Source organism: Brachypodium distachyon, chromosome 1 (assembly GCF_000005505.3).
Source record: "Brachypodium distachyon strain Bd21 chromosome 1, Brachypodium_distachyon_v3.0, whole genome shotgun sequence".
NCBI lineage: Eukaryota > Viridiplantae > Streptophyta > Magnoliopsida > Poales > Poaceae > Brachypodium > Brachypodium distachyon.
The window spans coordinates 40,818,629-40,846,558 of NC_016131.3; the positions used below are offsets into that span (position 1 = coordinate 40,818,629).

The window sequence follows — 27,930 nt, forward strand, 5'->3', positions numbered from 1 at the left end:
TTACTCTACCAGCCTTAAGGGCGTCCGCAAAAAGCCGTCTTTAAATGGTCATGAAAAATCCGACTCTCAAGAAAAGGATCGACTAAGAGTCAATTAAAAATTAACATTTTATTATACAATATCATATTGCATGCACCAAATCATCTAAATTTAGTTTCAATATGCAATCATTGAACGTGTTATTTTACCGTTGACTAATGATATCCAGAGTCAATGAAAACTCTACTACAACGTGAATGCTCCATGACATTCATTGTCCTATGCTACTTGTTCCGTTTCTACAAAACATCTTATATTTGTGTATTTAGGCTAAGACAGTTTTTTTTCTAATGTGTGACCATTCATAGTGGATCAACAATAAATGTGCGTGATTAGTCATTGACGGGTGTGGGAGCTAAGAAAAAAACGAGCTATATTAAGAAATAAATGAAAATAAATTATATGAAGTGTTCGGGGAGAGGAACGTAAAGAGTAAATTACAGGAAGGTACCACATTTGTGGCTAGGGTTCGAGGTTGGGTCAAGATTTGCTAATTGTAACTAATCGGTACCACTTTTGCGTTACGCAACCCTAAGTTGGCGATTTGAGCGTTTTTTAGGCCAAATTTGACAAGACTGGCCCACCTGTCGGGCTAGCGTGGCGCCACGTGGCAGAAGCCAAACCATTACACTAACATAGCTATAAGCCAAGGGGCAAACCAAAAAGATCCATGTTTTTTTTTCTCACTTCTTCCTTCGAGCATCTCTAATGCACCTCCTCATCCTCCATTGGCTCCGCCTCCAAGGCGGTGAGGCACGCTTGAGCGGCACAGCGGCAGCGACGCGTCGGATGGGCGCGCGCCGACGGGGAGTCGGCGGAACACAAGAGCAGTTAGGTCGGGGTTTCAGCGAGCACAGGAGCAGCGAGGCTGGCGGAGCACAGGCGCCACCGGAGAGGATTCAGGGAAGGAGACCGAGACTTCTTGTTTGCCCATATCTTATGACTATATTAGTGGAAAGGCTGGACATGTGGGCCACACCTGTCGGATTCAGCGTCAACATGCTTCAATCTTCAACTTAGGGTTATTGGTAATGTATGACTAGAAGTGATACTGATTATGTACAAGTAGCAAATCTTGACATGACATGACATGAAACCTCAGTAACAAAGTTGGTGTATTTTTTTAATTTACTCCAACGTGAATGTGCAGTAGCAAAAACCTTCGATACTACTAATTGCATCTGTGCGAATTTGTTCGTCTTCTTTCCTCGATTTCTTTCGCTCCCTTTCCTCCGGAGCTCGCACGACTGCCGTGCTCCTCGTCCCACTGTCCCAGCCCATCTCAATCTCGCCTCGCCGCCGGCACTTAAACCCGCCTCCCGCGATGCAGAAGACGGCCCAATCCTGGTTCACCGGCGGCTCCGCCTCCCCCGCCTCCGCCGCTAGCGAGTCGCAGCCCTCCCTCCTCGCCGACTGGAACTCCTACTCCGCTTCCCGCTCCGACGCCTCCTCCTCCTCCCCGCTCCCGTTCGACATCGAGGCCGCTGTCCGCTCGGCCAACGACACCGTTTCCGGCACCTTCAATGTGTAAGCTCCCTCCCGCCAACCCCAATCCCTCAGATCTGATCCACTCTCCCCAAGCTCCGTCTGTTCCGGTACGATCTGATCCGCGGGTTGCAGGGTGACCAAGGGCGTGCGGGAGCTGCCGGGGAGCTTCCAGGGCGCGACGAGCAGCTTCCCCTCGGGGAAGGCGCTCATGTACTTTGGGCTCTTCCTCGCCACCGGCATTTTCTTCGTCTTCATCGCGTTCACGCTCTTCCTTCCCGTCATGGTGCTCATGCCGCAGAAGTTCGCTATCTGCTTCACGCTTGGCTGTGCTCTCATCATCGCATCGCTCTTTGCGCTCAAAGGACCCGCGAACCAGCTCTCCCATATGACGTCAAAAGAGGTACTCTGCAAATTGCCACCATGCTTGTTCATTTGTTTTCAATTCTGGAAGATCAGTAATCTTGTTTGGTAGCAAGGGAGTGGAGATTACTCAGTCAAAACTCATTGCTGCGTGACATCTATACTTGCAATTTTGGATAATGCGGACACAAGTTGCAAAACATTTTCTGGTGTTGAGAAGGATTTGTTGTTCTCTGCAGACAGCTAACTAGTGTCATTTACTAGTCCCTACTGTATAATTCAATGTCATTGGAGCTGAATATTAAGGAAAATCTCCTTCCCAAATCGAAGCCTGAAATGAGCCGATTACACCCTTTATTCTTTATGAGGGGACCCAATAGCTCTGAGTCTGTGATCTTACATCATGGATGTTCTTTGTATGAAATTCTTACATGGATGTTTGCATGCATAGCTTCTCCGCTTTAGAAGGATTTAAGGGATTCATTTTTATTCCCCTTCTTTTGACTATACAGAACATTTTGAATGAGAAAAAAAAAGAACAACTGAGTAATATTGTGGTGCTTAATTTTAAATAAGCAATTCAGAAAGGACATTAGAAAAATAAGCGATCAGATCAAGTAGGCTTTTCCTTAAGTCAAATTACCCAAAATCTAGTGTGCAGTCTAAGAAAGAGTATGCAAACTATATATTTCAGAAAGCATACCTTTTAAAATAAATGGATGAATGGATCATCTTGCCATTGACCTACAGCCAGTCTCAGCTCTTGAAGTTGCTGGTTGTGGTTCAGCTCTTGAAGGTTAATTATGGTTACCAAGGGTGTTTGTAACTCGAGAACTGTCCCAGGAAGAATGTCACCTCCATACCGTTTTAGTTTGTACACAACTTGAAAATATTCTTCAAACCTGGAATCTGTTAACTTGAGACTCTAGGTAGATCTGCACTATGAACGGAGCTTAGCTAGAGATTAATCCGTTAGTTGCTTGCCCTAAGATGGCCAGGGAGCTGATCTTCCTAAGAAGGGAAAAAATCGATCATAGTATTTCAAAAATTCAAATTTTTAAATAAAAAAAGGATTCAAAGTAAAGATATTGGGTATTTCTCGCTTTTTTCTTAAAAAAAAATCTTATGTATTGGCAGAAAAGGCTTACCATTAATAGCAGGAACTTCCAGAGCAGGTAGACCTAGAGGGAAGTTGTGAGCATTGTGTTCGTGCATTACTTCCGTACCAAGATTAGCACGGTTGATGATACCAGACCATGTATTAATAACGTGACCTTGAGATTTACAACCTCCGCCGGTCTTATCCAAAATCATTGGTAGGTTGTAAATCCTATTATGAAGAGCATAAAGGTTTCCATTTTATAAATTTCTGATGATCCAAAAGGTTTTGAAGATTATGTTTTTAGCATATTGAAGTATTTGTATGAAGTAGCTTATTATCTGGACAGACCAAAATAAGTGAGTAGTGGAAGTTGAGACCTTTGTGATGGCGAGTCGATGGATTTTGATCTTTCCAGTAAGCTCAACAGTGCTCATGCTCACCAACCTCTAAGAATGCAATGGTGATTGGCATCTTATATTTGTCCTCATTTCTTGGTCCGAGTTCTCCTGATACCAGATGCAACATAAGAAGTAAATTAGACAATTTTTCTCCCACCTATCGATGAACAAAATATTTGGCTCAATCTGGAAGGATATCTAAACTCAATCTAGAGAGTTTCCTGAGCTTTCTAGTTTTTCTTTTTGCAATAATACTGCTCTTGATCTGGATCTCTTCTGTCCAAAACAGTTTTTGAGTTCATTCCAATATTCTTCGAGTAGAGAAAGGATTTTGATCACCTTCATACCAGCTTGACCTGACAATCCACAACAAAACAAAGGAAATCTACAATTGGTCTTTCCGTTTTTCTAATTGAATCTTCGTCACAACAGGCTTTCAAACACGTCCTTAATTCATCGGATTCCATGGTTTATGTCTTCTGGATCTGTAACTCATTGCTGATACTGATCAGTGATAATCTTGGCCAATGACATGGAGAAAATCTAGTCTATACTAAGAGGTACTGATGTTTAGGAACGATGCGTTTTTTTCTGGATATACTTGTAAGAAATTCAACTGTGGTCTGGAATCAGTTGTATTGTCCCAATTCCTTGTCGATGATTGAACCTTTTTCCTTTGTTCGTGTTGTGGAACAGTGGAAGTCAGTGGACCACATGTGGATGAGTACAGTTTGACTTGGTGCAATTTCTAGTCTGCTTGGTTGTGTATGCGTATTTTTTTATGGCAGATGTTTTGAGTAATTTTGACTTTGGGCACATATGTATACCACATATGTGCAAGCGTTGTTGAAACTAAGTAGTTAATGACACCTGTACCTGCTCAGTTTTTCTTAAATAGGATGCAAGGCAATATCTCCATGTTCACATAATCTCCAAACGCATGCGGTTTCTAATAAAAGAGCATGTCCTTTTCTTTCAGAGACTACCTTTTACAGTGGGGTTCACTGGATGCATGGTTGGCACGATTTATGTTTCTATGGTGCTTCACAGCTATTTTCTCTCGGTGATATTTTCAATCCTTCAGGTATGTCCTTTGACCAAAAAATTGGGTTTGTCTTCATATTCTGAAATTTTATGGTATATGGTGGATATTAGGGCTGTGGTTTATGCTTTCTTCCACATGTATTGAACAAGCTCCCAATCAGAGCCATGACTTGATGAGCTATAATATCTTGTGTATTTAGGGGCAAAATGATATGTGCAATTCAATGTGCAATGCATGTCGTTTCTTGGCTGATCTTTTCGGACTGACTGGAGCTTCCTGTTTAAGAAGTGACCTTCCTCGTTTTTGTTCCAGGTTCTGGCGCTTGCTTACTACACCATATCCTACTTCCCTGGAGGCTCTAGCGGATTGAAATTTATCTCATCCAGTCTCCTGTCTCCGGTAACAAGAATTTTTGGCCGGTAGCCCAAGTAGAACAAATTTGTACGTGATGATCATATTCGTACACTTGTAATGCCCGAAATGTTCTGTACGTAGTTGCTGGTATGATCAACCCGCCATAGAGATATCAGATACAATTATTACCCACTCCTTTGCTTGCTTGATACATCACTACTCTCTGTTTCATAATTCTTGTCTCAAATTTGCTAAAAAATGGATGTATCTATTCCTAAAATGCGTCTAGATATATGTAATATTTCGACAAGAATTATGGAACGGAGTGAGTACCATTTAAAATACTCCCTCTGATCCTAAATTGTTGTCGAAATATTACATATATCTAGACACTTTTTAAGAATAGATACATTCATATTTGGGCAAATTTGAGACAAGAATTTAGGATGGGAGGTAGTAGATGTCAGGCGTACCGCGTACGTGTTGGGTGCACGGAGTGGACAATGTCTGTTGTGCTCTTGTATCAGAAGTTTTCTTGTGAGCTTATGTTGTGGAAATAAAGTTATTACTACTGCCGAGTTAAGGCTAAAGGTACGGTGAAATCGAGGTTGGCTTTGGAGTTCAGAATGAGTGCAGGTGAAGTGATCCGGCTGCCCGTGGTGCGAACTGTGTCATAGAGCGCTTCTATAAACATTTTTTGGGTGAAAGATGAGATTTTATTGAATGCATAGATCTGCGGTCAACTAAAACAAGCTTTGAAATGCACTCTTGGAAATGCAGGGGAGATAGTATTGCAAAGCCACTATTCGATATCTATATGGAATACTCTCATTTCAGAAATTCTTAATTTGAGGAAATAATATAAAATTTTATTTCAAAAAGAAAAAGAAATAAGAGAAGGCCAATAGGAATCTTCTATAAACTACCCGGTTTTTGTAAGCTTGTCTAATTGCATTCCTTTGTTAGCAATAATCTTGATTCTGTATCTGCATATTTAGTTTCGTTTGTTGTAAGCGCTGAGCATTGGTTTCCCTGGTTGGGCTAAGTTGGGTTTGGTGGGTTTTGCACTTTTAATCTGTTGGGTGGGGAAATTATGGTTTGGGTGGGTTTAGATGGGTCAACGAGCTGATAATTAGATGGGTGGTTTGGGTTGTGTCGGACGGGTTGATGGGTTTAAGACGACGTGCGTCCGATGCTCCAAGACACGGAGTCAGATGGTCTCGCCGCCGGTCGCCGCGTCGCGTTCGTGCAGCCTCTCCCATCTTCTCTCTTGTTTGGGTTGGTGGGTTTGCCGGTCTCGAGCCAGACCAAACCGTTACGTTGAGTATATAATGGGCTGGTTTGGTTTACGGAACCACCCCACCTAAAGGCCACTTATATGGGTTAAAGTGGGCTGCATGGTGTCTGGTAGGATCGGCTAAACCATACTCAGCGCTTTGTAGTCAGCCATCTGGCGCGGTGGGTGCGATGAGTACGAGTCCGGCAATAGCGCGCAAGGCGAGGTGTTCGATGTGGCCGACTGGGTGAAGGTGCTGAAGGAAACGGCGTAGTAGTAGCTGCGAACATGTCATACGTTGTTAGCTGCATGCGATTTGCTAGCTAGCTAGCTACTGTAGTTTTTTTTTAAAGCTTGCCGCCATTTTTTAATGATGCCGCCTAGTTCTCGGTTCATGTTTTTTTTCCTCCATAGCAAGCGGCAAAATCTCATCTAAAACAAACGGCAAAATCTGGTAAAATAGGGACGTACGACACACTGCCCATAATTAAGAAACTGTTGAGAGTCAGTTTTGGCATTAACTTATCCAGTACACGTCACCTTCAGCAGGTGATACGTCAGCCTCGGAGAAAATTTGCCTCCACAGATGGTACCAAGTTTTATTACCAGCAGTCATGCCGGTCCCCACTAGTTCTTGTTGCTTTGGAGTTATTCGTGGTGCGAAAATTGTGACATAGAGCTCTCCTACGAATATTTTTGGGGAGTATCTATTTCTCATTTCTCAGCCGTCTAAGAAATACTTCCTTCGTTTCATAATTCTTGTTAAAATATTACATGTATCTAAATGCTTTTTAGTAATAGATACATCCATTTGGGGGCAAATTTGAGATAAAAATTATGGAACGGAGTGAGTAGTTATTTCTCAGTCAACAATCGTAACCATCCATTCAAGTTTTTCTTATCTATCAGATCTACATTAATCTTACATGAATCTCGATGATTGAATCAAAATGTGTTATCATCGACTAAAAAATAATTATTTCTCACTCGCTTATGAAATAGCATGTTGGAATTTAGGACAAGCCAAGGCCCAAACTAAATTAAATTCCATTCATGGAGTGGAACGAGGAATTGCGATAGTCCAACCTTTCTAGTTTAGGGGGAGTCACAACGCGCGCGCGCCGCGTTTCGTGGATCGATTTCGAGTTCGAGTTGGTCGGCCGGGGTCGTTGCTTATCTTTTTGGCAGTTGGAATCTGTTGCGGACGCCTAACAAATCCCGATAATTGTGGAGTCGGTTTTGATTTCCTAAATCAACATCGGTTAGTTTCCGAAACCGAACGGACGTCCGCCTGCGTGCCTATTTAATAAGACAACCCCGGCCTCTGAACAGACACATCACAAATCCTAGCCGTCACGCCCGCGCTCCAATCTCTCTGTTCGCCGCCCTCTGCTACTCCATCCCGTCGGCTGCGTGCACGGCTCGTCGGGAGAGCAGACCTCCGGAACCCCGACCTTTGAGATCCTGTCTGAGAGATGGTCGATAAGGTTATTGGGAAGCGTTCTTACGGACTGCTCACTTCATCATGTCCCTGTTTCGTCGGCTTCTTCATCACCAATTGAATGAGCATTTCTCTCCTAAGTGGTTTTGGTGGTGATGACAACATGTTTTGTTATCTAATCTTGTGCTAAGCATTTCAGGGTTTATAAAGAACTCGACACAAGATGAATTGTGGATCCTTAAAAAGGAAAGAAGCGTAGTGATGTTTAGCGGTTTTTTCGGTTGATTTGAGTCGTAGGACATCCGTACTATTAAGAGGGGATCCACAAGGGAAGGTAACGGGTGAATCAATTTCACGTACACATCTACACCAAATTGCACCCACTAAAAAGCCTACCCATTAAGGTGTGAGAAGAAAACATTTTTCAGAGTGTGTTCTGGCATCTCTGGTTCCCAAGCGGCGGAAGTTCTGGGTGAACTTCCGCTCGAACCTCCGGTGCTCTCTGTTAGTCCCAAGGGAATATGCGGAACTTCCGGTCAGCCGGAAGTTCCGGCTATCCAGTGGAAGATCCGGCCTATCCCGACAATTGCCTAACGACTCGATTTTTGGAAACTCACTTATATACTCCTTCGTCCCCAACAAGCAAATAGAGCAAGCAAGCAGCCAAGAACACCACCTCTCACCGCAAGAACACCTCAAGCTTAAATCTCCAAGATCTTCCTCCCTAGCTACTCATAACTTTTGATTCTTTGAGGATTGGAGGAAAATATCTTGATCTAGGGTTTCACTAAGTCAAAAAGTTGTTTCCCCTTGTTTTCTTTATGGATTTTGTTTCTCTTGGGTTGTTGGGAACCCTAGACGGAAGCGGTCACCTCGAGCAATCCCTTGGTGATTGAGGAGCTCGGGGCTTGGATTGGGAGCCTCCGATTGAGTTGTGGAGTTTGCCCCGGTCAAGTTTCTAAGGGTTCGGCGTTCGCCCTCAAGGAAGCCATTAGTGGAACTCACCTCACCTTTGTGGTGTTGTGAGAGCTCATCCCACCTTTGTGGTGTGGTGAGTTGGAGAATAGAGTGAGCCTTCGTGGCGTCTCTACCTTTGTGGTAAAGCACTCATCCAAACAGAGACGTACACCGATCCCAATAGGTGGAACTCCGGTGAAATCTTCGTCTCCACGTGTGGTACCTTTTCCCCTTTACATTCTTGCTATATATTGTTGCTTCGGCTATTGCATTTCATTCTAGGGTTGCATTCACTTTAGAGAATTTAGTAAACCCTAGGATTAGGTGTTTGCATCTTTCAAGAAAAGAAAAAGAAAAAGAAAAATTTGTTAGTCGCCTATTCAATCATACCGATCTTTCAATTGGTACCAGAGCCTCGTCTCTTAATTAAGGCTTTACCGCTCTTAAGAGTATGGTCGGCGATGATGGGGAACCCACAATGAAACCCCAAGAAATCGAGGTGATAGATGATAATGCTCCACTAACTTTCAAATCCATCAAATTGCTTTTGGATAGCATGCAAAAAGTGATTCTAGATAGTGTGGACAAAAAGATTAGTGAGCACCTACCTAACAAAGCCTTTTCGTCTACTACCGAGTCCGTCCATACCAAGCCACCAAGTGCGGTGGGTTTGACTAAGGATGATTCGGATGCCGAAGCCCGTAACAAGGCTAAGGCTATCGAAGAGAGTGCTACCAAATCCCAAGCTATGGGTGGCTATGGGTTGTATAATGAGGTGGCTCCACCTCCTCAATATAACCATCGCCACCATAATTTGCCACCTATGTACAAATTACGTTGATTGGTTTCATTCCATGAGGACTCACTTCAAGAGCACATCAACGGAGTTGTGGAGAATTGTTTAAGAAGGTTACTTTGTTTATGATCCAAAGAACATGTCGCCAAGAGAATATGTGGACAATCAACTCAATGAGCATGCCATTGGAATACTCTTAAAGGCTCTACCCTTGGAGTATAGAACCTATGTCCGTTGAGTTGATTCCGCTAGAGATGCTTGGAAGCTAATTGGTGACAACTTTGACTGGGGTGCTTCGCATGAGAGTGTCAAGAAGTCAAAGTTTTAAGTGGTCATCAATGAATGCAAGAATTTCTTCATGAAGAATGGAGAGGTTCCGGATGAGCTATATAGGAGAGTCATCACTCTTGGAGCCAAGATGAAGGACCATGGAAGTCGTGACATCAATGATGAATGGATCAAGCGTCTATTCATAGAAGCCATCTCCCCACACCGAGAGGTTCATACCGCAATGATTAGGCAAAGAACGGACTACTATAGCTTGACTCCAAGTCAAGTGATGGGAGAGTTTGTGGTTATGGATATTCTCAAGAAGACCTCCGAGGACAACCTCATTCGCGCCAAGTTTCTCTCACAAAGCTCAAACCTTGCATTGAAGGCCAACGTGACTCCCACCTCAACTCCATGTGAAGCACCCCAACAAGAAGAAGTTGAGATCACGGAAGAAAATTGCAACTATGAGTTTAGTGATCACATGGCTCTTGCGGCTCAAGCTTTTTGGAAGAACAAATAAGTTTGTCAAGACCAACACCTTCAACCCCAATAACTTCTACAACTACAAGGGAGCTTCAAGCTCCAAGCCCAAAGGTCAAAGATCTCGTAAATGTTATAATTGTGGTAACAATGACCATTTCGTTGCAGAGTGTATTTATGAGAAGAGGGAGGAGAATGGTGGTCTCCTTATCCTTAAGGAGAAGACCAAGCCCTCCTTCCACAAGAAGCCAACGGAGAAGAGGCAACCAAGAATGCTTCTTGTTCAAGAAGAATATACTTCGGGTGACGAAGATGATGATGAGGAAGAGTCCACGGAGAGGGCGAACATTGCAATTGCTCCTTCACTTCCATCTCTCTTCGACTCCCCCAATGAGAACAAGAATCACTCACCCAAGTGCCTCATGGCCAAGACCTCTTCGGAGGTTGCTTCCAATGGATCTTCATGGATAGTGGATAGTGGATGCACTAATCATATGACCGGGAGCAAAGAATTGCTTGTGGACACTAAAATGAGTACATCAAGGTCCAAGCAAGTTACATTTGGAGATTCTTCACAATCAACAGTATTGGAACTAGGCAAGGTTGTCATCTCTCCGGATACATCCATTGAGAATGTCATGCTTGTTGAGTCCCTTCCATATAATGTACTTTCGGTACTTCAACTTGCACATATGGGTTTTTATTCCTTTTTTGGCACAACCAGTGTGACCCTTTTGTGGAGCAAGACTCTTAAAGTAGCCTTTGTTGGATATGTGAAAAATGGTCTCTATGTGGTAGATTTCCGTAAGAAACCCACTAGAGAAGAAGCATGTCTAGTGGCTAAAGTTGATGTGGGTTGGCTATGGCATCGCTGTCTAGCCCATGTCAATATGAAATCTTTGCAAAGTCTCTTCAAAGGTGAACATGTGCTAGGACTAACCAATATTTCATTTAATAAAAACTGTGTGTGTAGTGCTTGTATTGAAGGAAAGTTACATGAGAAGGCACATCACCACAAGACAATTATCACTTCTACGAGGCCTTTGGAGCTCCTTCATATGGATCTCTTCGGTCCTCCTACATATGATAGTCTTGGTGGTAAGAAATATTGTTTGGTTTGTTGATGACTATTCTAGGTACACTTAGGTATATTTCTTCAAGCACAAGAGTGAGAGCCAACAGACCGTCATCGACTTTACCAATGAAACCCAACACTAATACAATGCAAAGATTATGGCTATTAGGAGTGATAATGGCTCCGAGTTCAAGAATTACACCTTGATTGAGTTTTAGAGTGATGAGGGTATCAAAAGACAATATTCCGCTGCGTATACCCCTCAACAAAATGGTGTAGCGGAGAGGAAGAATAGAACTCTCATGGATGCGGCAAGGACAATGTTGGCGGAGTTCAAGTCTCCATACAACTTTTGGGCCGTAGCAATCAACACCGCATGCCATGCTACTAAGCGCCTCTATCTCTGCAAGATATTGAACAATACACCTTATGAAATTCTCACAGGACGCAAGCCCAACCTCAAATACTTTTGGGTATTCAGTTGTAAGTGTTTTGTGCTTAAGAAAAGTGTTTGTTTATCTAAATTTGAGCCTAATACTTATGAGGGCATATTTGTTGGCTATGAATCAAAGTCCCACACTTATAGGGTCCGCAACAAATCCACTGGATGTGTTGAAGAATCTTGTAATGTGGAGTTTGATGAGAATAATGGCTCCCATGTGGGGCAAGTTGATGTTGTGGATGTAGATGATGAAATTCCTCCCCAAGGCATACGACGAATGGGCATAGGTCAAATTATGCCCGTTGAGGATCCCCGTATGGAAGAAGGAGAAGGACAATGCTCTACTCAAGTGGAGCCCTCATCTCCACAAGATCCACAAGCTAGCCAAGAACAAGAACAAGTCCCTCATGTGGATGAACAAGTTGATCAAGGACAAGATCAAGCAAATGTTGATGTTGGTGATTCTTCACCAAATGATGTCCAAGATCAAGATCTTCAAGATGTTCAAGCTTCCATTGTGCCTCAAGATTTATCTCAAGAAGCTATGGAACATCGGGCCATGAAGATTGCCTCATGACTTCAACGTCAAGAACATACCTTGGACAATGTTCTAGGAAGTGTGAGGAAAGGGGTAACTACTCGTAGACAATTAGCTAACTTTTGTGAACATCATGCTTTTGTCTCTTGTGTTGAGCCCCAAAAGGTACAAGAAGCACTCAAGGATCCGGATTGGCTTAATGCCATGCATGAAGAGTTGAATAACTTCGAGCGCAATAGAGTATGGTTATTGGTGGAAAGACTAAAAGATTGCAAGAATGTCATTGGCACTAAATGGATATTCAAGAACAAGCAAGATGCACTTGGACAAGTGACAAGAAACAAGGCAAGATTGGTGGCTCACGGTTTCTCCCAAATTGAGGGTATTGACTACGGTGAAACTTTCGCTCTCGTTGCTCGCCTTGAATCTATTCGTATCTTACTTGCATATGCATCGCATCATAACATTACTTTGCAACAAATGGATGTGAAAAGTGCATTTTTAAATGGTCCACTAAATGAGTTTGTATATGTCAAACAACCACCGGGGTTTGAGGACGCTCAATTTTCTAACCACGTGTACAAACTTGATAAAGTCCTTTATGGTCTCAAACAAGCACCTCGAGCTTGGTTTGAGCACCTAAAGGAGCTACTAGCGGATCATAGCTTTGAAATTGGGGTAATTGACCCCACTCTTTTTACTAAGATTGTTGGTGGTGATTTCTTTATATGCCAACTATATGTTGATGATATCATATTTGGTTCTACTAATGGTGTGTTCAATGATCAATTTGCTAAGCTAATGACTAAAAAGTTTGAGATGTCTATGATGGGTAAATTGGAGTTCTTCCTTTTATTTGAAATCAAGCAATTGAGAGGAGGAATCTTTATTAATCAAGCCAAATACACCCAAGACATGCTAAAGAGATTCAAGATGCATCACTAGGGGAAAACCGGCCTGTGCCGATGGCTTTCTATCGGGCCGCCGGCAAAGAGGCCCAATGCCGTGGGCCGGCAGAAAAGCCCACGCCGGCCCACGGCATAGGGTCGGCCGCCGGCAAAGACACGCTGCACGTGGGCCCACGTGTGAGGTTAACGTAGGGCGAAACGGCCGGTGGGGGGAGAAAAACAAACTATCTTTGCCGGCGGCCACCAAAAAAAAGCCGCCGGCAAAGAGATTCATTTTTCCCGCGACAATCCGTTCAAATTTGGACGCGCACGCACGAATTTAAAAAAAAGAAATAACAGTTTGCCGGCGGCCCCGAGGAAAGGCCGCCGTCAAAGGCCTTTTTTTCCCCAAATGACCCCCCTTCGAATTGAACCGGCAAAAAAAAAATAATAACCCTTTGCCGGCGGCCCCGAGAAAAGGCCGCCGGCAAAGGGTTATTATGTTTTTATTTTTATTTTTTCCCCAAATGTCCCCCCTTCGAATTGAACCGGGAAGAAAAAAAAATTAATAACCCTTTGCCTGCGGCCCCGAGAAAAGGCCGCCGGGAAAGGTCTTTTTTTTTTTTTTCCCAAATGTCCCCCGTTCGAATTGAACCGAAGAAAAAAAAAGAAATTAACCCTTTGCCGGTTGCCCCGAAAAATAGATGCCGGCGAAGCTTATTTTTTTTCCTTTTTTGTTTGTTTTGTGATGTAAATCAACCATATTGTAAACACATAGAGCGATACATATTGTTGTTTAGATTGAACCCAATTTGCACTTATAAAATAAAGAAAACTAATTACTCATTGCCGGCGGCCGTTTTGGTGAAAAGCTAGTAACAAAACACTAAGGAATATTCAATCCCAAGCCCTAAAGTGAGGAAAACACGTAATTCGGACCGAGGGAGAAGAATCCTTTGATGACTTGGGTAGCGTTTTGGTTTTTCATGTCCCCATGTGCTAGTACAACACAAACGTAGAGTAAAGTGACTTGAGAACACAAGTTTTGGTGAAAAGCTACCCCGTAGACGCCACGAGGCCTGCAGGAGGGGGCGATGCCTCAAATCACACGACGGATGGTCTAAAGAACTTGGAATCTTGGATGATGTCATAAAATATGTACATAAAGATGGTTTTAAGAGGAAAATACAATCCAAGTATCTGATGTTGCACTTCCTTCACAAACTAGACGAACCCGCACGGAAGTTCCAGACTTAGGGGGAAAAGTCGCAATTCGGACGGACAGAGCAGAATCCTTTGATGACTTGGGTAGGTTTTTGATTTTTCATGTCCCCATGTGCTAGTACAACACAAACATAGAGTAAAGTGACTTGAGAACACAAGTTTTAGTGAAAAGATACCCCGTAGACGCCACGAGGCCCGCAGGAGGGGGCGATGCCTCAAATCACACGACGGATGGTCTAGAGAACTTGGAATCTTGGATGATGTCATAAAATGGGTACATAAATATGGTGTTAAGAGGAAAACACAATCCAAGTATCTGATGTTGCACATCATTCACAAACTAGACTAACCCGTACGAACGTTCCGGACTTAGGGGGGAAAAGTCGCAATTCGGATGGACGGAGCAGAATCCTTTGAGGACTTGGGTAGCTTTTTGGTTTTTCATGTCTCCATGTGCTAGTACAACACAAAGGTATAGAGTAAAGTGACTTGAGAACACAAGTTTTGGTGAAAAGCTAGCCCGGAGACGCCACGAGGCCCGCAGGAGAGGGCGATGCCTGAAATCACACGACGAATGATCCAGAGAATTTGAAATCTTCGATGATGTCATCAAATGGGTTCATAAAGATGGTGTTAAGAGGAAAACACAATCCAAGTATCTGAGGTTGCACTTGCTTCACAAACTAGACTAACCCGCAAGGAAGTTCCGGACTTAGGGGGAAAAGTCACAATTCGGACGGACGGAGCAGAATTCTTTAAGAAATTGGGTAGTTTTTTGGTCTTTCATGTTCAAATGTCCTAATAGAACAAAAAGGAAGTCTAAACTGACAGGAAAACCACAATGTTCTGTGTGACACTTAAAGTAAAAATTGGAAAAAAAAGTGAACTGAGCCTAGCTCAGGTGGTCTGGTTCCTTGTGGTGGAACTAGCCCACCCAGGTTCAAGTCCTAGACTTGACATGGGTGTCACATTTCCTTGGATTATTCCAGGATTTAACCGGTGCTATTCTTTCAGTGGTGGGTGACGTACCCGTCAACAGCGAGGTGCCTGCGGTGACTTCGTCAATCTCTGAAGATCTGCCGGCCCAGTCTTTCGGAGGTGCTCATAGGGGTAGGGTGTGCGTGTGTGCGTTCATAGGGGTGAGTGTACGCACATGTTGTGAGCGCCTGCGTACCAAATTCTCATTGAATTGGATTTTTCCATTCGAAGGGGATCGTACAAGGTCAGCAGTACCCCCTGTGAATACTCCGCCCGTATGAAAAGTTCTTAATGTGAGTTGAGTCCCAGGCTCCCCAATTGATTGACCCGCAATAATACCTACGGCTTCTCTCAATTCGACCAGATCAGTATGAGTAGGACTCCGACCATAACATAATTGACAGATCTAAGATGTCGTAGCACGGGGCTCAGACACCGGGGATGCTTGGGCACCCCCTTTGAGGTTCGGCAATGGGCGACGGGGATCGCCCCGGCGGTCGCCGGCGAGGCCAATGCAAAGCGTAAGAGCGCAATGAACATGAGATCGTTTACCCAGGTTCGGGCCACCCTGAGGTGTAAAACCCTACGTCCTGCTGCTGAGTTTGTTATTAGCCAGTGAACTTGGGTTTACAGGTTGCCGGGGGGAGTCCCTGGGTGCTCTCTCTCTTTTCTGGCTAAGTGCTACTTGCTGTTTTCGGCCTGTGCTAGCGTGAATCTGCACGAACCGAACCGAACCCTTTGACCGCTGGCGGGGGTCCTCCTTTTATACCAAGGGGATGCCACAGGTGCCACGGTGCATGGGTGACAAATGGCGAGCAGAGAGCTAGGGTAGCTCCTCCTCGGTGCGCTGGTGCTGAGGACGTCCCAACTAATGATACAACCACAGCCCCTACAACACCTACACCTCAAGTACCGGAGATATATGGACCAATTACTAGAGCTCGTGCACGACAACTAAATTATCAGGTACTTTCGTTCCTCGGTACTTCATTTAATATTAATGAGAATATGCTGCTGCCTAAGATGGGTTCTTTTATGTGTTTTAGGAATGAAGGACCTAGCTTGGACCTCAAGGATCATCGTTGGACAGCAAACCATGGAGGTGGCAGCAAGGTGGCGGGAGCTAGCTCAAGTGATGATTTCAGAACATTGAAATCGCCATAAAGAGATGAGAAGCAGGCCGCATCCTCTTCATCAATGGGATTTCGGCCAAGTGGAGGATTCCTCCTCCAATGGGTATCTATGGGCCAAAGATGAGGGTTATAACCTTACTTTATTGGGCCTAAGGCCATGTAATAGGGTCCAGCCAATTTTTAGATGTTTTCGTTGTGTTTTAGGAGGATTCTTAGGGCGTTTCGGAGTCCCTCAAGGGCCTGGCCGAAAACCACCTAGTTCCCCTCCTATTTATACCCCATGAGCCCCCCTTTGGAGCCTTGGTTTGTGATTAGATAAAGTTTAGCCTTTGCTACTTTCGTGTAATCGCGTGTGTCGGTTAGACCACCTGTTTTACCGTCATCAAGACTCCAACTATATTGAATATTCAGATTCGTGAACCTTCATATCTCCTATTCGCAATTTCAGATTGCTTTTCATCTTGTTCTTGCTTGTTCTTCGATTGCTTGCAGGAACAAAGACCTTCATGGTTAGGTTGATTGTGCCCCCGCGGGATCAATAACCTTCTGGAGTTGGTGTATCGATCGCTAAGGCGCTGCCTCCTAGGTTGTAGTCGGATCGTCAACGTCACCTCCTACCAAATCGATAATTAGGTATCTCATCGAAAGATCGGGACACCCTCGAGGCTATCAGCTGGCTTGCATGCAGATTAGGTAGCCCTACAGCTAGGGGTCTAGGCGCCTGAAATTTACCCCAGGCGGGTCACTGTAGGCTGAAAGGACGGGGAATCTCCTTTTGGTCGGAGCATTTAATGCTGGCGTGTGCTTCACTCCTCGTCCTGACGAATCCTGCGCGCAGCGCGCCCCCCAAGCGGCCACGTGGTGTCGCTGTTGCTCCCGCTCGCTCCTGCTCTTGTAACGGACACTTGCGTCCGGGAACACCCTCCCGGCAAGTAAACTTCCCGGGAAGCGCCCAGGTGGGATTTCTCCTGCTGCCCTTTTAGGCAACCCTTGCAGCCCGGCAAGCCCTGCCGGGCTGGTGACTTGCCGGGCAGCTCATGCGGAGCTGCCCGGGGTGCGGTCCCTCCGGGGGGCAAGCGAGGTGGCCCACGCGTCATGCAGCGGTGGTACCCTGGGTGCCACTGGTGCGACACAAGAAGTGCTCCGGCAAGTAAAGGGGGTTCTAATATATATTGGTTGTGCTCGAAATGGTTGTGCTCGAAAAGCGTCTGCGTTTGTACTGTGTTTCTAAAAAAAAAACTAGAAAAAAAATGAAAAAATTCTTTGCCGACGGCTTTTCGTCGGGCCGTCGGCAAAGGGTGTTAAAAAAAAGAAAAACGCCCCGTGCCCCGCTGGTCCCCCCCCCCCTCTCTCTCTCTCTCACCCCCGACTCTCTCTCTCACCCCCGCCCAACCGCCCCGCCCGACCGCCGCCGCCGCCGCCCTCTCCGCTGCCCCCGCCCCCGCCATCTCCGCCGCCGCCCCTGCCCCTCGCCCCCCGGCCGGATCCGCCCAGATCTGGCCGCCCCCTCCCTCTCCGCCGCCCCCGACTCCCCCCCATCTCCCCGCCCCCCCCGACTCCCCCCATCTCCCCATCGGCCGCCTCGCCTCCCTCCCCCGCCGCCCCCGCCTCCCCGGCACCCCGCCCCACCACACCTCCCCGGCCGCCCTGCCTCCCCGCCTCCCCTCCCCCACCCCGCCGCCTCCTCGACCGCCCCGCCTCCCCTCCCCCACCCCGGCCACCTCTCCTCCCCACCGCCCCCTCTCCTCTCCACCCCCACCGCCGGCCCCTCCTCCCTCCTCCCCGGCCTCCCCTCCTCCCCTCTCCCCCGCCTCCACCCTCCCGCCGCTACCCATCGGCTTCCCGCACCACACCTGCTCTGGACCTCCTCCTCTCGATTTCGGCGCTCCACATCGTCTCCTTCCACCTCCCTCTACATCGCGTCCCATCTCAACGTCGGTGACTGCAGGTGACTTTCCTCTATCTCTCCTAGGTTCTTGGCTTTTGTGATGGATATTCTGATGTTTCCCTGTGCTATGTTGTAGTGAATTTTGATGCTTAGCTTTCTGCAAGTGCTGTGCTATTTGTAAGCTGTGCTATGTGAATTTTGATCACATAAACAATGGTGCATTGTTGATAATTTAAGCCCTGCTGGTTAGTTCTATGCAAACGGTTTCTTGGTTTGAACCTGAGGTGCTTTGTGCTGGAACAAACATTGGTTGAAATCTCTTCTCATGTCCAGTATTCTGCACCCACATGCTATCATTCTCGGTAGATTCTATCCTCTAAATATATGACTAGGAATTGTCTGCTCCGAGTATGCAGCTTGTCCTTTTCCAATTTGTTTAATCTGAAGCAACTTGACTGTTAATGCATGTCCATATGGCAATTTAATTTTCTTGTTTGTAACCTGATGCTCTGTACAGCTAGATCTACTCCAGGTCTTATCTAAAAAAATACTATTGTTTCTTCGTAGTCTTATTTTCTTCATCCTTTATCTGCATATCTGTATTGTCATCTGAAACAATGCTTTGTTGTTTTCAAACCTTTTGTTCTGACTTCTGGATACACTTCCTTGGAAGTTTAGGTTCCAAGAGAAATCAACATTGAGTTTGGTGACTCATCAAACGAAGTGAGCAACATAGCTTTGCATACAAACGGATCCCCCTTTTATTTTAGTTTGTATAGTTTGTATGCATATATACGAAGCTACAGTTTGTATGCAAAGCTTTTATTTTAGTTTGTATAGCTTGTATAGTTTGTATGCATATATATAGTAGCTTATTTGTATAGTTTGTATGCAAAGCTATAGTTTGGATGCATATATATAGTAGCTTAATTTGTATAGTTTGTATGCATAACTATAGTTTGGATGCATATGTATAGTAGCTTAATTTGTATAGTTTGTGTGCATAACTATAGTTTGTATGCATATATGCTTGGATGAAAATGTGCATGCATGTATGCTTGTATGCTTATAAAATGTTCATGCTCATGCATGTATGCTTATAAAATGTATGCTTCTTTGCGAATGTGCATGCATGTATGTTTGTATGGCTATAAAATGTTCATGCTCATGTAGGTGACATCGACCTCGACCTCGACTACTTCATCTACGGTGTAGCTTGGTGAGCATGTCCCTCTATCTCGCCTTCCCCTTTTGCTCTGTCCCGGCTATTTAGCCGGTGACACTTGTAGTTTAAATGTCAAAGTCGCGTAACCTTATGTGTCTCCCGTCCGAAAGGGTTACGTATATAGATATGCAAGTCTTTGCATATCTATAAGCGTAACTCTTTTGGATTGTCCACGTTTTTTGGACAGCCCGAGGGTGTGTAGATTGGGTTCGTTTCCGTGCTCTAGTCCGGTCCGAGACGTCATTTCGGCAGCATCTCCCCGTTGTTCTCCGAATGCACATTCTCTTGGCTTGTTGTCGAGACGTGTATTTGGAGAACAGCGGGAAGGTGCTGCCGAAATTTCATCTCAGACCGGACTGGAGCACGGAAACGGCCCAATCTACACACCGTCGGGTGGGATTAGGACCTATCCTTACCTATTAGTGGAATAGTTCAGCATATGCCCTTTTCAGTGAACAAATAAAATATGTGACGTAATTAATTTGACGAAACTAATTACTTGTGTTGCTAGTTGCGTTATTAAACCGTGTATCCCTTTGGTGTCGTGTGGTACCCGAAAATAGCAGAGAATGGCTGATCCTCGGTGGATGTACAGTGGCCGCCATAGTCGGATAGACCGGGATGATGATTGGATGAAAAACACGGCAGATTTCTTGGAGGTTGCATTTGCTAGAGGAGAAGAGCGTGCTTGGTGCCCTTGCAGTCGTTGCAATAACAAGACACGACACACAAAGGATGAGATGGGCAATCACTTGGTGTTGTACGGGTACACGCCAAACTATACCCGATGGGGCTACCATGGTGAGCAAGAGGATAGAGGAAGAGAGGAGGTCGTGTGAAGGCGCACGGATGACTATGATATGGGGTTCCAGGACATGCTAGATGACTTGGAGGAAGCACGCGTTCCAACGGAGGAAGAACCGGAGGCAACCTCTAAGGCCTATCTTGATATGCTGGCGGAGGCAAGCACAGATCTGCATGCTCACACAAAGGTCAATAAGCTGGATGCCGTTGCTAGAATAATGGCTGTGATGACCCAGTTCAACTTGAGCAGAGAATGGTTTGATGTGATGATGGCAGTTATCGGTAGTCTCCTCCCGGAAGGCCACCTTTTGCCTAAAAGCATGTACGAGGCGAACAAAATGCTTAGTGTACTTAAGTTGCTGGCTCAGTGCCTACATTCATGTAAAAATGGATGCACGGTGTTTGACAGAGAATACGTGGATGCCAAGCATTGTCCCAAGTGCAATTTCTCTAGGTATGTCAAGGTAGACCACGGGAAGGGTCTGGTGCAGTCAAAAATACCCCATAAAGTTCTTAGAATGCTTCCATTCTCAGAAAGAATTGGCCGGATGATGCTATCCGACGTGCCTGGCAAAGTTGTGACGCATCACAAACTGGGGAAGAAATACAAATACGACAAGGATCATAGGCCGATGTTGACATATCCGTCGGATGGCGAAGCATGGAAGGATTTTGATCGGAAGTATACGGAGAAAGCCGCGGAGCCTCGGAATGTTCGAGTTGCCATCGCAACTGATGGGTTCAATCCATTTGGCATGACGAGTGCCCCATACAGCTGCTGGCCAGTGTTTGTAAGTCCGCCCAATCTCCCTCCCGGAATGATAATGCAACGGAAGTACATGTTCTTGGCGCTGATAATTCCAGGACCAAAATATCCAAGGAAGAACATTAATGTGTATATGCGGCCCCTGATGGAGGAGTTGAAAAGAGGTTGGGAGGAAGGGATCATGGTGTACGACAAAGCTACCAAGACAAACTTTAGGATGCATATCTGGTTCCAGTTCTCCAATCATGACCACCCGGGGGGATCTATACTTTCCGGAAAAGGTTTGCAGGGGAAGTTCATGTGCCCACACTGCGGGACTGATCTGGAGTTCTATCGGCTCGCTCATGGTCACAAGTATTGTTGCTTCGATCTGCACAGGAGATTCCACCCGCCTAACCATCCGTTCAGACAAGCAAGAAGAACTTTAGGAAAGGTGTGGTCGTCGAAGAGGGGCCACCCCGTTATCGCACCGGTTCTGAGCTTTCTTGCTGAGCTGGATGCTCTTGTGCCCGACCCTACACAACCTGACAAGTTCCTGGGGTATGGTGATACACACAACTGGACTCACAAGTCATGCTTCTGGGAGCTCCCCTACTTCAAAGACACTATTCTTCCACATTGTATTGATGTGATGCACACCGAAAAGAATGTCGCCGAAGCCCTTTTCAACACAATTCTCAACATTATTGACAAGACGAAAGATAATCCGAAGGTTAGAAAAGATCAAGAAGAACTTTGCGATAGACCACAGCTAAGCATTAAAAAGGTGCCAGGCAGGTCAGACATCAGGCCAAAGGCCCCGTTCGCTCTCGACAGAGACCAAAAGATGGAAGTACTCCTGTGGTTCAAAGAGCTGAAGTTTCCTGATGGGTATGTAGCTAATCTAAAGAGGGGAGTTAATCTTGGCACCATGCGAATCAATGGCCTCAAGAGTCATGACTATCACATATGACTTGAGCATTTGCTGCCGGTGATGGTTCGAGGCTATGTGTCGGAGGATATTTGGCGGTTGTTGGCAAAGTTGAGCAATTTCTTCCGTCGGCTTTGTGCTAAAGAACTATCCCCCACCTTGCTAGAAGAAATGAAAAAAAAAGCCCCCGTGTTGCTATGCAAGCTAGAGAGGATCTTTCCGCCGGGCATGTTTGTGACGATGCAACATCTAATTATCCACCTCCCGTACGAGGCACGTATGTGGGGCCCTGTGCAACATCATTGGATGTATGCCGTCGAGAGACTTATGAAGACCCTTCAAGCTAAAGTAAAAAACAAAGCTAAAGTTGAAGCATGCATATGGGAGGCAAGCCGTCTCGAGGAAGTGTCAAACGCAACGACGAGTTACTATAGCTCCGATATTGCCATGCTGCATAATCCAGTCTCCTGCTACAATCTTGGCAACCCTGAAGATGAGTCCAAGCTGAGCCTATTCAGAGGGCAACTTGGAACTTCTAAAGCCGAGAACACAGTCACCCTGTCCTACCAAGAGTGGAGATCCCTTACGTTATATATCTTGAACAACCTCGACGAAGTACAACCGTACATCAAGTAAGTGCCCAGTAAATAATTCCTCTTTGCAATTGATCACAAGTTTGACTCTAACTCATTTTATTCTCATTGCGTTAGCACATTCACTCAACTCAACTGGAAGCAAAAAAGAAAACCCGATCCTCTAGAACATGATGCCCTTCTTAGAGATGGTCCAAATGGCCCCGGATCCGGTTTCATTGAGTGGTTCCAAAATCAAGTACTTTCTTTCTTAGCTCCTAGTTGTTTCAACACCTAGAGGCCTTGCGTGCGACTAATACATGATGCTTTTCTGCTTAAACCTGTAGGCTAACAAAGATGCGTCTATGAGCTCCCAATTGAGACAAATTGCCAATGGTTTTGATGTCAAGGTCAGTTCATTCAAATCCTACGATGTCAATGGATATCGATTCCATACAATAGGGTACGAGCTCAGTTGGCCCAATCGAACCTCAACAAATTCTGGGGTGTTCGTAGAATGCGGTGGAGATGACTTCTATGGAAGGGTTGAGGAGATATACGAACTACAATACCGCGGCCCCAAACCTCCAAAGGTCGATGTATTCAAATGTCGTTGGATCGATCCGAAACACGTTAACAAGGATGACACAATTGGCCTAGTCGAAGTAAAATGAGACAGTGTCTTCGAATGCGAGGATGTACATATTGTGGCTCAACAAGCCACACAAGTTTATTTCCTTCCATACCCGTGCACTAAAGTGGCTTGCCTTCAGGGTTCGGATGTCGTGTACCACGTGCAGCCACATGGTAAACTACCATAACCAAATGACCAAGATTATCTGCCGCAAAGAGAGCCTGGCGACGAGTTTTTCCAAGAAGCTGGCGGGGACACAAGTGATTTCGTGGTACGGTATACCAATTCTCCGGGCACGGAAGTAGACAATGACGGTGAAGGTGACGAGGTTGATGGTGATGGTGACGACGACGATGAGGAATAGGCCAATGTTGATAGTGATGTTCAGAGTGATCTTGATGCGGCTCTTCTAGTTGATCCCGATGACGAAGACTACAATCCATATGCCCATACTTAGTTGTTTCTTTTGTTTACATCAAGTTGTAATCCGTCCTACTTAATTAGTTAGTTCGTTGAATCCCAACTTTACTGTATTGTACATCATGTTGTTTCATTTGTTTACATTTAGTTGGTGTTTCTTTTGTTTACATCAAGATGTTGTTTCATTTGTTTACATCTACTTGTATAATCCGTCCTACTTAATTAGTTAGTTCGATGAATCTCAACTTTACTTGTATTGTACATCAAGTTGTTTCATTTGTTTACATCAAGTTGTTGTTTCATTTATTTACATCTACTTGCATAATCCGTACTAACTTGTTCACTTTTCCTCATGGCTGGTGATTGAACCATGGTGGGCGGGCGTAGTACCTCTCAGAGGCGTGTCGAAGAGCTATACCCTCCGCCTAAAGTGAAGGCAAACCCCCCGAAGAAAACCGTTGCACGTAAATCAAAGGGCAAAGCCAGGAGGGAGCCCTCTCCCTTGCCGCCGCCACTCGATCCACTGTATGATCCTGAGGATGACAGGGAGGAGGAGATTCAGGAGGAGGTGAGGGAGATGGAGATGGAGATGGAGGCGGGGGACTTTGGTGAGCACGAGTTGCAGGATCACTCTGTTGGTACCTCCGCGGGAGCCTCAGCGGGGGCTGCCTCCAGCTCTGGTACAGACAAAGTGTACCAGCGTGGTCCTACTCGTCTCCCCACCAAGCAGCCCTCTTGTGAAGCTGAGAAGCCGGTCATTCGTCCAACAGCCAAGATGTACCTTTCTTGATACTAGAATTCAGTTTACATCAAATTGTTGTTTCATTTATTAACTGCAATTGACTTGTCTTATCCTTGTGTAGGGGATGGGTGGTTGTTGCACCCGGGTGTTTTACGATGCAACCCAAGCCTGTGCTTGGGGTCCTCCTCAAGGAGCACTTCCCTGGCATGGTTCTTCTTGAAGGAAAGGAGGAGCCAGAGGTAGCCCGGACATGGGCAAACCACGTGGCCCAACCGGACTTTCAAGATAGAGAGAATCTGGTGTATGCGAACAAAGCCGAGCGGGTGAAGGGTGAATTTTGGGTAAGTCGCCTTCGCACAATGCATACATTAGTCAAAACAATTGTAATGCAAAATATATAACTCATGAATGGATCCGTTTTGTCTAATTGCAGCGGTTCTTCAAGCTGGCGGAAGGCATTTATGATGCAACAATTGCACGGCACTTCAAGGCAAGTGTGAAGAAGGCATTGTCCGAGATGTTCTATCACACACGTGCCTACTCCGTGAGGAAGTACTATGCCGAAGTGAAGAAACAGAAATTGGACAAGGCACAATGTATCGTGACGCATCTTAAGCACGAACAGTACATGCAGGTAAAGTTAAATAAAGTGCATTTCCTTGCTTAATAAGGGCTAACGCTTAACTTCTTCGTGTTTGGGCTTGTACTTGTTCATTTAGGTTCCTCCGCACTGGTGCGTCTCGCACTTAAATGCCTGAAAGGCGCTGGTGGACTCTTGGTGCAGCCCGGAGTACGTGGAGACTTACGGGCTCCTTAGGGAGAGGAGGTTGGCGAACCCAAGCGGAATGCACCATCAAGCGAGCGTGAACCTGCACGGCTACATCAACAACTATGTATGTGTTTTTCTCCCAAAAAGATCTTCATGTGCGAGCCTCACCCCTAACTATCTTGTTGTTGCTTGTTGTTTCAGGCGAAGGCTCATCCGGATAAAGAACGCCTCACCAGTTTCACGGCCGTTGACTACACCCTCACGGGAAAGGCGAGCACCGTGTCGGAGTACAGTGCGAACGCCCGCCCGAAGCCTACGCCACCCCGACTGACCATGCCAAGGTCACAGGCTACGCGGAGGTGTTTGAGGAGGTGCACGGCCCCGGGGCTGATCCTAGCCAGCACGACCTGGATGTGGAAGTGGTCGTGAGAACGTGAGGAGGCATGAAGAACGGAACGGCACCATTCCCAGCCTACCTCACCTGAAGGCTACTTCCACGAGCTCGAGTGCTAGTATACGCAGTCGTCCAGGTGCACGGCAGTTCTCACAGCAGGTTAGTGTGAAATCATAGGTGATGTGTAACATTGGTAAGTGTTTTAGATGAAACATTGATGTGGATACTTTGGATAATATGGATATTTATGCGATGACATGTATCTTGTTTGGACTTAGTGCTTTGCTAGTGGTGTGCTGATCTATTAGTTTCTTATGTGAAAACATGGCGTGAGTTGTGTGGAACTTACCCTGAGTTAAGTCGTGGACTTGTGCTCGTACTGGTTATTTGTGTGTTCGCTTTCAGGTGTTGCCGGAGCTAGAGGAACATGGTCGATGACGGGATCGAGGGACGAAACTTGGGAGAAGCTGAGGTCGAGGATCAAGGTCATGCGGGACGTTCGTGCGAAGGATCAACGGAAGTGAAGGCTACGATGATCCGGGAGGGCACCGGTTTGTCGTAATTGTTTATACCGGATATGTACGGTATTGGAGATATTCGATACGTGATGGTCGAGTTTTGAAGACATCACAAGAAGAGTTGATGGCACGGAGTGGCATCGACGTGAAGATATGTAGGTCCAGCCGTGGCTGGATGAGAGCTGTTTAAAGATTAAATAGTAGCGTCATCAAAATGGCGTCGGATGGAAAAGTGGTCTACATGAAAGTTGTGCGCGTCGTCGAGACGAACAACTTTGCTCATTCTTCTTTGTCTCAACTAACTGATGAACAGCTAGAGCAATACCCGGAGGAAGAATTGGCACTCCTCACCTCTCGTTTTACACGTGCCCTGCAAAATGTTCGTTCAAGAAAGAGAGGTGGGAACAATGCTCCAAGGTGCTTTGAATGTGGTGATCCAAATCACTTTCGCCAAAATTGTCCTAAATTCTTATCCAAGATGGCGAAAGAAGAAAATGGGGAGGACAAGAAGAAGAAGCGCTCCTTCAACATCAAGAATAAAAAGAGGGGCGACTTTGCTCGAGTGGTGGCTCACAGTATTTTCTCTGTAATCAATGAATATGGTGAACCATGCTTGAGTGATGTGGATATCGAGTCTGATGAAGATGATGCATCCAAAGGCAAGTGCGACATTAATGGGATGTGTCTTATGGCTAGCAACAAGAGTGTTACCACCTGCGACGACTACGACAGTGACAGCAACAATGAGGTAGAACTTTCTTATGATGAATTACTTAAAAGTGCTAGTAAATTGAGTTCCTTGCTTGATCATGCTACTAAAAGAATTAAGAAATATGACTTGAAAATTGCATCCTTGAATTCTGAAATTACTAAACTTAAGTTTATGAATCCTGATGATGATTCCTACAAGTCTTGTGATTCTATATATTCTGAGCTTACCTCTTTGCGTTCTATTCATGATGATACTCTTGATAAGCTTAGAGTTGCATTAGAAAACAATGAGAAACCTATTGTGCATAAACGTAAACAAATTAATGATGCTAGCATGGATACTTCTGATTTGACAGATTCAATTTCTTGTAATAATTGTCATATTCTTGAATTGAAGTTGAAAGATGCAAATGCTAGGGTTTCTCATGTTGAAAATCCTTTACACATCCATGAGGTTTCTTTGTGCGCTAATTGTAAAAGTGGAAAACAAATCATGGATAGTGCTTGTGATAATTGTATTGCCCTGTCTCACCAAGTTAATTATTTACAAGCATCTTTGCAGAAATTTTCTAGTGGGCACAAAAATCTGAATATGATCTTAGATAAGTCTAAAGTGAGTAAGAACAAGACCGGACTTGGTTTTAATGCATATGCTCATTTTAATGCTAATCCACCCACTATAGTTAAGTCACTAGGCAATGGAATTTTTGAAACAACTGACAAGCCAACCAATGTGATTTTTAGATCTGCTGGCATCATGTCTAATGATACTTCAACAAGTGCAAATGTAGGTCATACATCACATGCTAAACCTGGAAGTAGGTACACTTGCACTTATTGTAATAAACCTGGACATGTTGTAGGTTCTTGTTTTAGACTAGCTAGAGTAATTAAAAAGGAAAGAAAACATGTTAGATCTAATTCCTTTAATGCACATTATGCTCATGATAAAACTACTACTCCCCGTTATGTGCCTAGGGTGAATGTTTTACCTTCCGTTTCCACTTGCACGAGGCATGTACAATCTGTCCCAATGTATAAAGAAACTCGTGCTCTGCCTACTCGTTGTGTATCTCAGTACTGGATACCTAAAAGCTTTTTATCTAACCCCAGTACTGAGATCTCGGCATGTGTTTGTTTGTAGGCACTTCGCGTGAGGAAGGAGAACATATGGCTAGTGGACTCCGGTTGTTCTCGTCACATGACCGGTGATAAAAATTGGTTCTCCTTCCTCAAACGTGCATCTCGGGCTGAAAGTGTAACCTATGGAGATGCTTCTACCTCTATTGTT

General features: G+C 45.2%; 2 protein-coding genes across 2 annotated transcripts; both read left to right on the plus strand.

Annotated features, from left to right (window-relative positions):
- Positions 1-1,226: 1,226 nt before the first annotated feature.
- Positions 1,227-5,376, plus strand: LOC100822723 (protein transport protein SFT2). Its single transcript, XM_003563886.4, has 4 exons — positions 1,227-1,566; positions 1,660-1,927; positions 4,367-4,471; positions 4,745-5,376. Exons 1-4 carry the CDS (start codon positions 1,364-1,366, stop codon positions 4,853-4,855), a joined length of 687 nt encoding a protein of 228 aa, XP_003563934.1. The 5' UTR covers positions 1,227-1,363; the 3' UTR covers positions 4,856-5,376.
- A 12,700-nt stretch (positions 5,377-18,076) lies between these two features.
- LOC104582200 lies at positions 18,077-25,135 on the plus strand. The gene is made up of 6 exons (XM_010231565.2): positions 18,077-18,234; positions 19,348-19,393; positions 23,893-24,282; positions 24,369-24,588; positions 24,681-24,881; positions 24,967-25,135. The coding sequence occupies exons 3-6, from the start codon at positions 24,083-24,085 to the stop codon at positions 25,003-25,005; spliced, it is 660 nt and encodes a 219-aa protein (XP_010229867.1). The 5' UTR covers positions 18,077-18,234; positions 19,348-19,393; positions 23,893-24,082; the 3' UTR covers positions 25,006-25,135.
- The last annotated feature ends 2,795 nt before the right edge of the window (positions 25,136-27,930 follow it).